The 11,763-nt window shown below is 44.7% G+C and overlaps 1 protein-coding gene across 1 annotated transcript; it reads right to left on the minus strand.

The window, feature by feature from the left end:
• Positions 1 to 3,578: 3,578 nt before the first annotated feature.
• Positions 3,579 to 11,723, minus strand: LOC306943658 (ranBP-type and C3HC4-type zinc finger-containing protein 1-like). The gene is made up of 9 exons (XM_079530157.1): positions 11,233 to 11,723; positions 8,131 to 8,305; positions 7,917 to 8,009; positions 7,415 to 7,556; positions 7,230 to 7,320; positions 6,847 to 7,132; positions 4,801 to 4,907; positions 4,586 to 4,696; positions 3,579 to 4,006 (listed from the first exon to the last, which is right to left on the minus strand). Exons 1-9 carry the CDS (start codon positions 11,497 to 11,499, stop codon positions 3,956 to 3,958), a joined length of 1,323 nt encoding a protein of 440 aa, XP_079386283.1. The 5' UTR covers positions 11,500 to 11,723; the 3' UTR covers positions 3,579 to 3,955.
• Positions 11,724 to 11,763: the final 40 nt, after the last annotated feature.

The raw sequence follows: 11,763 nt of genomic DNA on the forward strand, positions 1-11,763 counted from the left end.
AATGTGATTATGTGAAAAATAAAACACACTTTTTTCCCCAAATCTTTCAATAGCTAAAGTATAAAAACACCAAAAGGGGTTCCCATCCTGAATGGGTTAAGTGGTATAAAAGTCAATCAGTTTTGATGTGGGTTTTGACATAATCATTTTGGAAATATTCAGATTATCCCCTTACGCACAAGATCGGTATCGAGAAAAACAATCTGTGGTCGGTCCCAAAAAAACCCTGATCAGAACATGGTTCCATGGACCATATGCAGACCACGGCCATCTTACCATAAGTTAATGGAAAGGTGCAACTTCCCATAGACAGCCCATTCATCCTGACAGAAAAAGTCCTATCTGATTGTATTACACAAAGTCAAACTCACCAACATTGCAGCTGTACGAAGAGCTTGAATTATTCTCTTTCATAAAAATCCACTGTAGACATGTTATGAGTTACTTTCTGTCCTCGCAGGTGATTCTTTTTCTAAGTGTTGCAGTTTGGAAGTGCTCGTTAGATATCACTCAACTGCCCTGCGTACCACCTGTTTGGAATTTGCACATAATGCAGGAGGCAGCAGGACATTGCTTTACTGAAACCGAGTGCTTCCAAACTCTGATGGCAAGATGGTCTGCAAATGGTCAATAGATGTCAACCATTTCAAATACAGTCAAGGTAGCTGCATGATTTGTTCATGGATGAATCCCTCTATAACCTTTGAGGTGGAGCAAAGGTTCTCCCTGGTCTGGGGGCTAATGGGCTATCTGCATGCTCGCCATTTTAGAAAGAACTTGGGCCACTTCCCTACTTCCTTCACAGGTGTTACCGATGATACTAATGAAGGCTCTGTTCCATAGAGACACACGGGGACTACAAATTTCACGCCCCCAAATGAGACAGCGTCCCCACTTCTGGTCCGTTGGCACGGATACTGCAGGCCAGCCCATAGAAGTCCATGAAATTCAACTGTAGTTAGCCTACTTTTAAAATAATATGAAATGAACTGAAGACTATATTGATTTGAATAAAAATATGTTTCCAAATGTATGAAGTGTCTTTGTCAACATATATTGTTGTTTTCTCAATAGAGGATGTATTTCACATTTAATTTACCACTTGAATGAGTTACCCATAATGTTAACGGAGCAGAGGGTTGACGGCAGACAGAACCTGTCGCTTTTACGGGACGTCACTGCCTTTACGAGGCTACGAGCGCCAACTTTGAAGAGTGGAATTCTCAATATACATCCCGATCCCGACTGACTTTGTTATTCATGTCTATATTTTGACACAGGATTACTATATATGTTCTACCTACCACGGAGCTCCGACGGTGTGTTTTACCGCTGTCATGGGAAAATAACCCAGCTAAATGGAGGAGTGACATCCTGACATTTTCAACTACCTAGTGAATTCTCCAGATGAGTATTAATAATAGTCTTGCAAGATGCTGTTTAGATAATTTTCAACAAATACATAGCATATAAAACGAAATACAACAAATATATCTGGGTATTGAAAACCTCAAGGGATGCATCCGTGACGTATATACCGTGCGACCACTTTGACTTGAGATTTACAAAGCTAGCACTTTTCACAAACTGATGGAGTATATTATAGTACATTGTAGGATGTATATTGAAATGGCAGGTATGTGACATTGAAAAGGACAAATTAAACATATGGGACACTTTATTAGAACAAAAAAAAATTTGCTATAGCCTCAGTAATGAACCAGTGAAATTAGGGTATTTTATGATGCCTCTCATAGGGATTGCATTGGCAGCTGCAGTACACAGTTGAAACGGACCAGAAGTGGGGCCGCTGTCTCATTTGGGGGCGTGACATTTGTAGTCCCCGTGTGTCTCTATTCTGGTCAAACAGTCTCACAGGAAACACCCTGCTACACCAGTGGGTCTCAAAGTGGCTTGATTATGGATCCTGCCACAAAAGAACAAGGAGGCACGGCCTTAGTGTCCTTGAGTGGGTTCCAAAATGCCCCATACTCTGAAAGTGTACAAATTTAACCAAATGGAACCTATTTTTTACACTCTCAAGTTATGGGCGTCCTTGAAATGGAAAAAGTTTGAGAACCACTGCACACTAAATGGAACAGAGCCTTAATTAGTATCATTGGTAACACCTAGTGAAGGAAGTAGAGAAGGGGGCCAGAAGTAGGAGGAGTTAAGGCCTATAGAGGGTATGCGTGTGACATCATCATCAAACCAGGAAGTTATGCAGGAAGGCCTACTGAGTGGCAAAAAACTACTTTCTGGCCTTGACAGCTCATACATCCAAACAGAAAAGTCCTATCCGATTGCATTAAACAACATTAAACAATGTTAAACTCACTTTGCATGTTGTTTTGCCACTCGATGTGCCATGCACTTTTAGCATGCGCATACCCTCTATTCATAGTTGAGTTTTCGGTAATGAGGTGACCACTGCTATCACCGAAAACTACAACATGACGTCACTGAGCTGCAGTGAAGAGCAAACCACTGCTGCTGCTGATCTCCCCAGCCCTTCACTCTGTTTTTACTCACCACTTCACCGAAAACTCAACTATGAATAGGCCTTTATTCTGTGTGCCTTTCTACAGTCTATGGTGCCTATCCACGTTTTTCCCCGCCAATGTACTGGGGATCCTTGTGTGTGTGCTTTGCATCCTTCAAGGCCGTGTTGCCATGTCTGCTTATTATAAGCAACCTTTGACTTGTTTTTTCTGTAAAGTCACTTGAAAATAAATTATTGGTAGTTGTTTTTTGTTTTGTTTTTTGGGCTTGACTGTAAAGTGTACAGTAGTTGCTTATTTGGGCTTGCTTCACATCAAGGAACCCCAGCCCAGATTAATATGTAATTGTCCACAGACATCCATCTGAAAATAGTGCCTTTTTTATTAAAATATTCAAAATATATCGATTTATTCTCAATGGGTTTTTAAATAACATATGTACAACCTCACAGTGTGTTGCTGTGAGCTTGTAGATCAGCTATTTTCATTTGTGCTTGTTTTCATAGACACAAAGACTTATGGGCTATATGAAAAAGGTGAATAGCCCATTGTAAAAGATAGTGTGATAGTCATTCATACATTCACTTATGTATCTTAGACATTTTGTCATGTTTATTCAGCCGATACCAATTTACAGTATTACAGTATGTACTGATAAAACAAATAATGTCACTAGTATCACTTTTATACAGTGGATTGTGAAGAGTGACAATGACAAACTTTGTTCAATGAAACATTGAACAAAATGATACACTTAATACAATGTTATAAAAAATAAAAGCACTTTAAAACCCTGTAAATGCAGCAGATATTCTTTCAACAAAACTTTTTTTTTTTTTTCTCAAATGATTTGGCACCAATCAGTGACAGAAAGATATTGTACAACTGAACGTACTGACCTCACCTTTCACAGTTGGCCAATTCTGACATTCTCTTATCTTCTCTTATGATAAAAATAGGGGGGGGAACGTATCACCCCCCCCTTCTTAAATAAATATTGGATGAGTCTGCACAGTTTGCACCACATATCCCTCCCCCCCCCCCCCCCCCCCCCCCCCCCCCCCCCCCCCCGCCCCCGTAGCAACCTTTAAAATAAATAATGGCGAGGTCTGCCTCTGGCGAGATGCAAAGGTTTGTAACCATGTCATCATCGTCTGTCAAGACCGTCAAAAAAGCAGATGCTCTTTGCATGTCATTTCTCATCTGATCTTCAACCCCACCCACCCAGCCACCCACCCCTGTGTCGTGGTTACAGCGCTACTAAAGCTCCAGTCTTTCCCAGCCAGCCAGCCAGCTAGTCACCAGGTCCTGCAGTGCACCTGACCTCTGGACATGTGAGTATATATATATATATATATATATATAGTCAGTAATTAGCCAAACCAAACCAACCCGGAGTTAGCAATCTCACTGGCTGTGGTGTGTTTGAGCGAGCAGACTGGATTGCTGGGCAGTCAACTACTAGTCAAACCAGTCTCTCCTCTGTCTTCTCTTCGTCCTTTTTCCTTCGTGGAGAGAAAGACAGAAATATTATTTTGACGGGACAATTCTAAATGAATAGTACAGTGTGAAACGGGGTACTGAATATTTTTGAGACAGCTGGCCAATCAGTGTTGTTTCTGGCAGCAATTCTTTGATTTTAGTTTTAGTCATGCTGAATAGGTTTCCTTTCGTTTGTGTCACATTTTAGTCACCCGGAATGTTTTAGTGTTAGTCTAGTTTTAGTCGACTAAGTGTCATGCGATTTTAGTCGACTAAATCTACAGTTTATTTAGTCGACTAAAATTTATTTTGGCAGGCCTTGATGCCGTCGTAATGACAGATTTGACACTTGCTGAAAATAGCCGATCTACAAGCTCGCAACGCGTCGCAACGCGTCGCAGCGCGGCGCGTTGTGAGCTTGTAGATCTGCTATTTTCAGCATGCAACCAAGGGTACAAATAAATGACTTATACTGGAACTCTTGTCCACTAGTCCCTTCCTAACATTTTAGTTTTCATTTAGTTTTCGTCAGTGGAAAAAGGTAGTCGACGGACATTTTTCGTTTTAGTATTAGTCGACGAAATCAACACTGTTGCCAATACCTGTTGGATTCGACTGTGTTTGTGTGTGTCTGGTCTGGCCGCGGCACAGATCTCACACCCGGGGCGCGAAGGCTTGTTAATGAAAGTGCATGACGGACACGCCCACTCTGTCTGCAAAGACAATAACAGTGGGACAAAAAGAATACGTTTACTTCCAATGTGTGACAGCAACTTTGTGATACGTACAGTAGCGTGCACGGTGCTTTGTAACATACCTGTGATTTACTGGATTTGCTGGGCTTTTCACTTATCTGCAACGTCTCCAGGTTGAGGGCATCTTTGATCTCACCGCCTGTTGTTGGCCTATCCCCAGCACCACCTGCTGCAAGCCCATGAAAATGAAAAACAACAAACGGAAAATAAAAAGGGTGTCACCGAGTGAGCCGTTTCATTCTTAAACCATTGAATAGGGGGAAAAAAAGTTTAATTCTGTAGACAATAACACCACTGCCCTCAATTATCTAACCGTGGCGAACTTCCTGTTTGTAAAACGTTGCCCTGGGAACATAAGCTATAAAAGAAGCAACTCTTAATAATAATAATATCTCAAACTTATTATAACGCTTTTCGGAGTACCCAAAGATGCTTTACATGGGGGGCAGAGGTAACAAAATAAAACAACTTTATTAGGAAAAATAAATAAACACTAAAAGCTATAAAAACATTAAAACAGTGAAAAGAGTTTAGCTAGGGAAAGCAATGTTGAAGAGGTGTGTTTTGAGGGCGGTTTGGTTTTGAAGGTTTGGAGGGTGGGGGCATCTCCGAGTGGTTTAGGGAGGGCATTCCACAGGGTTGGGGCAGCAAAGGCAAAAGCTCTGTCGCCCCATGTACGGAGTTTGGTCTTGGGGACGTCGAGGAGCTTTGCGTCACCAGACCTGAGGGAGTGGGAGGGGACATGACGTTTGAGGAGGTCACAGAGGTATGGGGGGAGCCATGTTGTTAAATGCTTTGTAGGTGGTCAGGAGCGTTTTGAAATGGATTCTGTGTTTGACCGGGAGCCAGGGAAGGTCACGGAGGACTGGTGTAATATGATCTCTGGAACGGGTACTGGTGAGCAGATGGGCAGCCAAGTTCTGGACATATTGAAGTTTATTGAGGACTTTGGATGTGGTGCCATAGAGGATACTGTTGCAGTAATCAAGGCGGGATGTGATGAAACTGCATGGATGAGTGTTTCAGCTGCGGAGAATGACAGAGAGGGTCGGAGACGGGCAATGTTCTTGAGGTGGAAGAAGGCGGTTTTGGTGACTTGGTTTACATGGGGGAGGAATGAGAGGTCAGGGTCGAAAATGATGCCAAGGTTGCGGATGCGGGTGGAGGATGTGACAGTGGATCCAACAATGTTAAGTGAAAGATCTTGGGTAGAACTGGTGAGGGAGTTGGGACCGATGATTTCCGATCGAGTTTGAGAAAGTTCTTTTGCATCCCTGGGATGCATCCCTGTTTGCATCCCTGCAAGAACTAGCCAGCCTACAAAAAGAGGCTTATTTTTAGCACCATTTTTAACTTGCTAGTGGTGTAAAGTAAACAACCAAGAGGATGTTGACGGGGTTCCACGTGTCTCCTAGCGAGCACAGCATGTTGAAGGCATCTATAGCGAGGGCTGTCACGATCATGACATTTTACTTGACGATTAATTGTCATGCAAATAATTACGATGAACGATTTAAATGTGACTAAACATTTGAAGATATACATAACAATTACATTTTCATTGCTTATTATGATTTGTAAATTTGCACAGGGCAGATATGACAAATAACTTAAATATACATGACTGACGGTGTATCATAATTATTAACTTGCAAGTGTTTTTTTGTGGCTTTCGCCATTATTTCAATTTGAAGAGGGACAGAGACAGTAGGCCGACAGGAAATGGGGAGAGAGATGGGGGGGGGATGACATGCAGTGAAGGCCGTCGGGATCGGGAGTCGAACCCGCGGCACACTGCCAGACTGGATTACCAGCCAAGGTGCCTGGACCGCTGAGCCACAGCCCAGGCCAAGTGTTTTTTAAACAGTAGAAATAGCTGATCTATTAGCTCACCCATGCGTTACATTGTGAATGCGTTGTGAGCTTGCATACAGTATCTACTATTTTCCACTATTTTAAAATGTATTTACATCTTCAACAGATGAACGGAAGAGATTCTGACGATCATGCAAAACAATAATAATCGTGATTATTTCAAATAATTGCGATCAGGCGATTACATAGTTGGATAATGACTGTGTATAGCCACTGTATGTGATTGTGCTCACCTGGAGTGCTGTAGTTGAGCCGAGACGGAAGGGTACTGTATCCTCTCCAGTCTTGAGAAGTTGAACCGTTGCTTGGGGGTGGCGGTGGGGCTAGCAGGGCATTCTCCTGGTCCTGCTGGAACAGCTGGCGGGTAACACGGGCTTGGCGGGCAGACACCAGGTAGAGGTACGCAGTGTCCCCGTCTTTCTGGACACCATAGGAGGCCAGGGACCGTGGCTCTGTGCACAAACACTGCCCAATAACCCAGCGCTGCACGCGTGGATGAAAGCCATATTCCAGAAACACCTGACAAGAAGGAGTGCGTTTTGAGTTTACAAATGCCACGTTTGCTTATTTTTGTATCCACGAAAGACCACTGAAACGCCAATTTTGTTTTCCCAACCTGCTGCTTCAGTGCGGCCACAGTCATGTGGGGGAAGACTTTCACTGTGACACAACAGGACGAAGAAACGTCTTCCACTGCCACAGATAAACTACAAGACAGAAAGGGCACTCTATGATGAGCTCAAAGAATAATCTCAAGAATAACCGGTCCAAAGTAAAACAGCATTTCCAACTGTTCCCCACCTAATCTCTCCATCCGCGTAGCTTTTTTCAGAGAGCTGAATTGTCAACGCTGCCTTTTGCCGAGCCAGCGATGATGCATGCTGGGAAGCAGCCTGTGTGTCGCCCGCTTCGATCGCCCTCGCCAGCTCAAAGCAAAGCTCCTCTATAACAAATTGACAACAGGTCATTTAGTTTGTTGTTGAGAGAGAGAGAGAGAGAGAGAGCGTTTCCAGACCTGAGTCGACAGCCACGGCCGTTTTCTCTGTCGGCCAGTGTCTTTTCCGGGTTTTTAGACAGCTGGTGGATGGAAAAGAAGCTCCACCCATGCGGCTGAATGCCGCGACGGCCAGATTCCCGGAAACGCTTGCCCCTGTGGCAGTCAGCCGCGTGGGTGGAGCTTAATTTCCATCCACCAGCTGTCTAAAAACCCGGAAAAGACGCCGGCCGACAGAGAAAACGTCCGCGCCTGTCTGGTAGGTCTGGCAACGGCTAGATCATAGTAAGAAAAAGTCACGTTACATACCCGTGAGTGGCAATGAAGCAGAGCTCCATTGTTCTATAGCTGCCGCTGTGTGGAGTCTTCTGTCATCTGAATCATGAGCAGTGATATTTGCAACTGACAGCAGAAACACAAAACAAACAAAAAAGCCCATCAGCCATCAGTGAAAAAGCACTTCTCAACAACTTCTTTGTGGGGAAGGAAGAAGAAAATGAATCAAAAACTATCACTCTCTGACCTCTGTGTGCCTCTCTTAGTGATGACATGACTACTGTGGCCCATTCCTCAGCCTCCCGGTCGCAGCGGAAGTTGAATCGGATGCAGTCGTGGGGCGGCGTGGCCAGACGCATCTCATGACACCGTGGGGATTTGACTTCGTACTGTACCGAGCGCAGGTCAAACTCGGCGACAAACTGCGGGACGGAAGACAATGGCAATATGCCAGTAATTAAATGTTTATCGATATGATTCATTTCAACCTATATGCCCCTGGTCGGTCTGGACAAGGTTTTATCACTTGAGCAGACTGCTTTTATAGTTTCTCAATACATACTCAAGAGTAAATCATTTTAAATGTAGCTACAAGTCACCTGAACGAGATAAATGAAACCCAGCATCATGTATTATTGTCTCCACCAGGCCGAAGGCATGGGGAGAGAGTACGTTTTGCACTCTGTCCGTCTATCCGTGTGTCCGTGTGTGTGCGTGCATCCGTCCGTTACCAGCTAATCTCCGGCACCGTTAACCCGGTCGATGCCACATTTTGCACACACACACACACACACACACTCCCTGGATGCCAACGATGAACCTCTGCCCCAAATTTTCCAGAACGGCCTGTTATAGCGCAACCAGGAGGCCGACTTTTGAAAAACATTTTTTTTATATTACTCCTCCAGATTCTGTCCAAAAATCGTTAAACACACGATCTCTATAGAGCGTCGCAGTCCCGCCCCTTTCATGATGACGCCAGGCCCAGGAAATAGTTCTCAATGCATTTTTCCCATAGACATTTCAAAACGTATTTATTTAAAGACCTTATAAGCGTCGTACAAAGCCCACTCTTGTCGTGACAACAAACACAATATTTTGGACCAAACAAATAATTACAAAGAAGAAAAACAACAAAAAAAGTGTTGTAACCTGCCGTTTTCTTCTTCTTTCTAATTATTTGTTCAGCCCGAAAGATTGTGTTTGTTGTCATGATTTGTCACGTCAAGAGTTGGCTTAAAAGGTCTTTAAATAAATACTTTTTGAAATGTCTATGAGGAAAATGAACAGAGAATAATTTCCTGGGCCCTGGTAGGGGGCGGGACTGCGACGCTCTATAGCCATGTGTTTAAGACATAATGTCTCAAATCATCCAATTGCCATCCAAGAAATGGCACCCTTTTCACATTGGCCCATTATAGCACCACCAGGAGGCTTATAGCGCCACCAGGAGGCCACAACCTGACCTGCCCTGGTGGAGACCTGTGCCCCGAGGGGCACTTTATATAGTTGTAACCTGCATTAGCCAAATGACATATGGTGGATGATGTACCACCATCCTTCACACACAGGAAAATCCTGTGTTCATACTGTAAACGCTGCCATTGTGCTATGCAACGTGTATGTTCGGTTCCTTTGATTGAGGGAGGTGTCAACTAGCCTGGCTAATAAGCCAGACTCAAATCACACTGTCGTGTGGTATTTGAGTCTGGAGATGCTGTGTATGGATCTTGTTTCCCGGGGGGCGGGTTCAAACATTTTCTCTTTGACGCAATTGGTCAGAGCTACTGTCAGTCAAAGGTCTCAAGCATTGAACGTCACTGTACCAAAGCCCGCCCATATTGCATACCGTGTCCCGATTGGCCACACCAGTTCTCTGGTGTAGGAAATGGGCGTACAATTGAGCCTCTCCAGACCGTAATCCGCCGGCAGGCAGTTTTTTTTTGCCAACGGCTGATTCGGTCTGGCTTATTAGCCAGGCTAAGGTGTCACTGCATGGGTATTGGCTACATGTGTTTTCAGGGGAGGGAAGAAAACAAGGAAGTTATTGTGGGCCGTTCTGTTGTGCTAAAAATAGTCTTGCGTTACCAGACGGTTGCCTCCGCGATTTCCAAACGCTTCATCATACAGTCTGGGGCCAACGGAAGAGGTCTCATGAGTATGGGATACAGCGGAAGTGGAGCCTCCTCGCCACTTCCGTTTCGTCTTTACAGTCGTGCACATTTATCCTAATATAAATAGAAAACATCTAAGCATATATAGCTTGTTGCTTAGCAGAAAAGGAAATAAACAAATATATTTCCGTTAACGAAAATGGCAGCTTCCGTTACTCAGCTCATGGGGGCTATAGGTCCAGACTCTAGCATTCGGAGATTGTGGAATAGTTGTCTGGTTACGCGAGACTATGCTAAAAAGGTGGACTGCGTTAACTGAGAGACACAGCACATGTTCTAATATTATGAGCCTTGGGCTAGACACCCTATTTTTGTTGTTTTATGTTCAGTGACCCTCAACCCTCGGATTAAATTGTGCTGGAGCAAGGGAATACATCTGGGCTCAGTGTGTTTGAGCTAGCAACTTGAACATTGATTGACTGATTGAAAGATGTATTTAACAGATTGGAGAATTACAGTACATTTCAAGCACAATGACCTCAATACAAAACTGTTAACTGTGGACGACACCATGAAGCATTACACGTGTTTACAATAGGGTCCACCATGTTCAATTCATCATAACATTTAGAGACGTACAAATATACACTTCTATATAGCCAAAAACAGGAAATCATCATAGAGGAGGTAAAAAGGGGGAAAAAACATATAGGCCTACAGTGAAGGGGAAAAGGGGGTGGGTGGGCGGGCGATTCAGATTTTACGGGGGCCCGTTTCGAATTGCAGCCAACAGTCATTAAGACATGAATTGCAGCCAACAGTCATTAAGCCAACAGTCATTAAGACATGCGAATCGCATGTCTTAATGAATGTTGGTAGGGCGTTCCACATTTTGGTGGATAGAAGCGAAAACAATTTAGTCCCTTGTTTGTGCCGAATCTGGGTTGCACATGGTTTGTTGCACTCCCTCTGGTGTTGTGGGTGTGGACTTCGTTGACATTAAGGAAGTATTTAGACAGGTACATGGGTATCTTGGTGGTGTATCGAATCTTGTGGACCAGATCGTCCCCGCAACGTCACAAATCATTTGCGATTAAACCAAATCAAACGGACCACCACCAGTACATTAAAACGAAGAGGATTATTATGCTGTCCATGCCATATAAACCTCTGGCGTTTTAGTAGCCTAGTTGGCGTTGTTCAACAGATGTTGTCAAATTCAAGTCAAAGCTCACCACACTGCGGCTTCCGCTCGTATCTCGCAGCGCCAGGCGAAACTCTCCCGCCCGGCCGGGATCCATGCTCAGCTGCAGCCGCAGAGCCTCGTTGCCCGCCCCGGGGAGGCAGAGCGGGCGGATCCCCGAGTGGCACACGGACACTCGCACCGACATCAGCACGGTGTTGCAGCTGGCCAGCGTAGGCCCGCCGTGCAGAGCCTGGGACGGGGCACCACCACCGACCCCAGCCGGGGCTGGAGTCCAGCCGCCCGAGCTCAGTGCCATCTCGCTGCTGCTGACGACCGCCTTGAACGCGGACGTGTTGCTGCCGTCTGGAGCGGGGAGATTACGCCGAATCGTGGCGTTTTTGTAAACCCTTGCGAGGTCTACCTTGCTGTGAGGAGGCTGTGTTTCATTGTTGGTCGTTCAATAATATAATAGTCTCCTCCTGCCGCAGAGTAAACCATTAGGTCTGTGCCTGCCTGGTGGTAGTGGTAGTAGTACAGCGAGATGCGAAAATCAAAACAGGAAGTAGGGCAGTACGTATTT

Source organism: Electrona antarctica (genome assembly GCF_951216825.1).
Source record: "Electrona antarctica genome assembly, chromosome: 19".
NCBI classification, from domain to species: Eukaryota; Metazoa; Chordata; class Actinopteri; order Myctophiformes; family Myctophidae; genus Electrona; species Electrona antarctica.

Coding starts and splice junctions, on each gene's coding strand:
- LOC306943658 (XM_079530157.1), bottom strand. CDS start 11,499: ATGGCACTGAGCTCGGGCGGCTGGACTCCAGCCCCGGCTGGGGTCGGT. Junction 8,010..8,130: donor ACTAAGAGAGGCACACAGAG/GTCAGAGAGTGA, acceptor TTCTGCTGTCAG/TTGCAAATATCACTGCTCAT. Junction 4,908..6,846: donor GCTCAACTACAGCACTCCAG/GTGAGCACAATC, acceptor ATGGGCTTGCAG/CAGGTGGTGCTGGGGATAGG.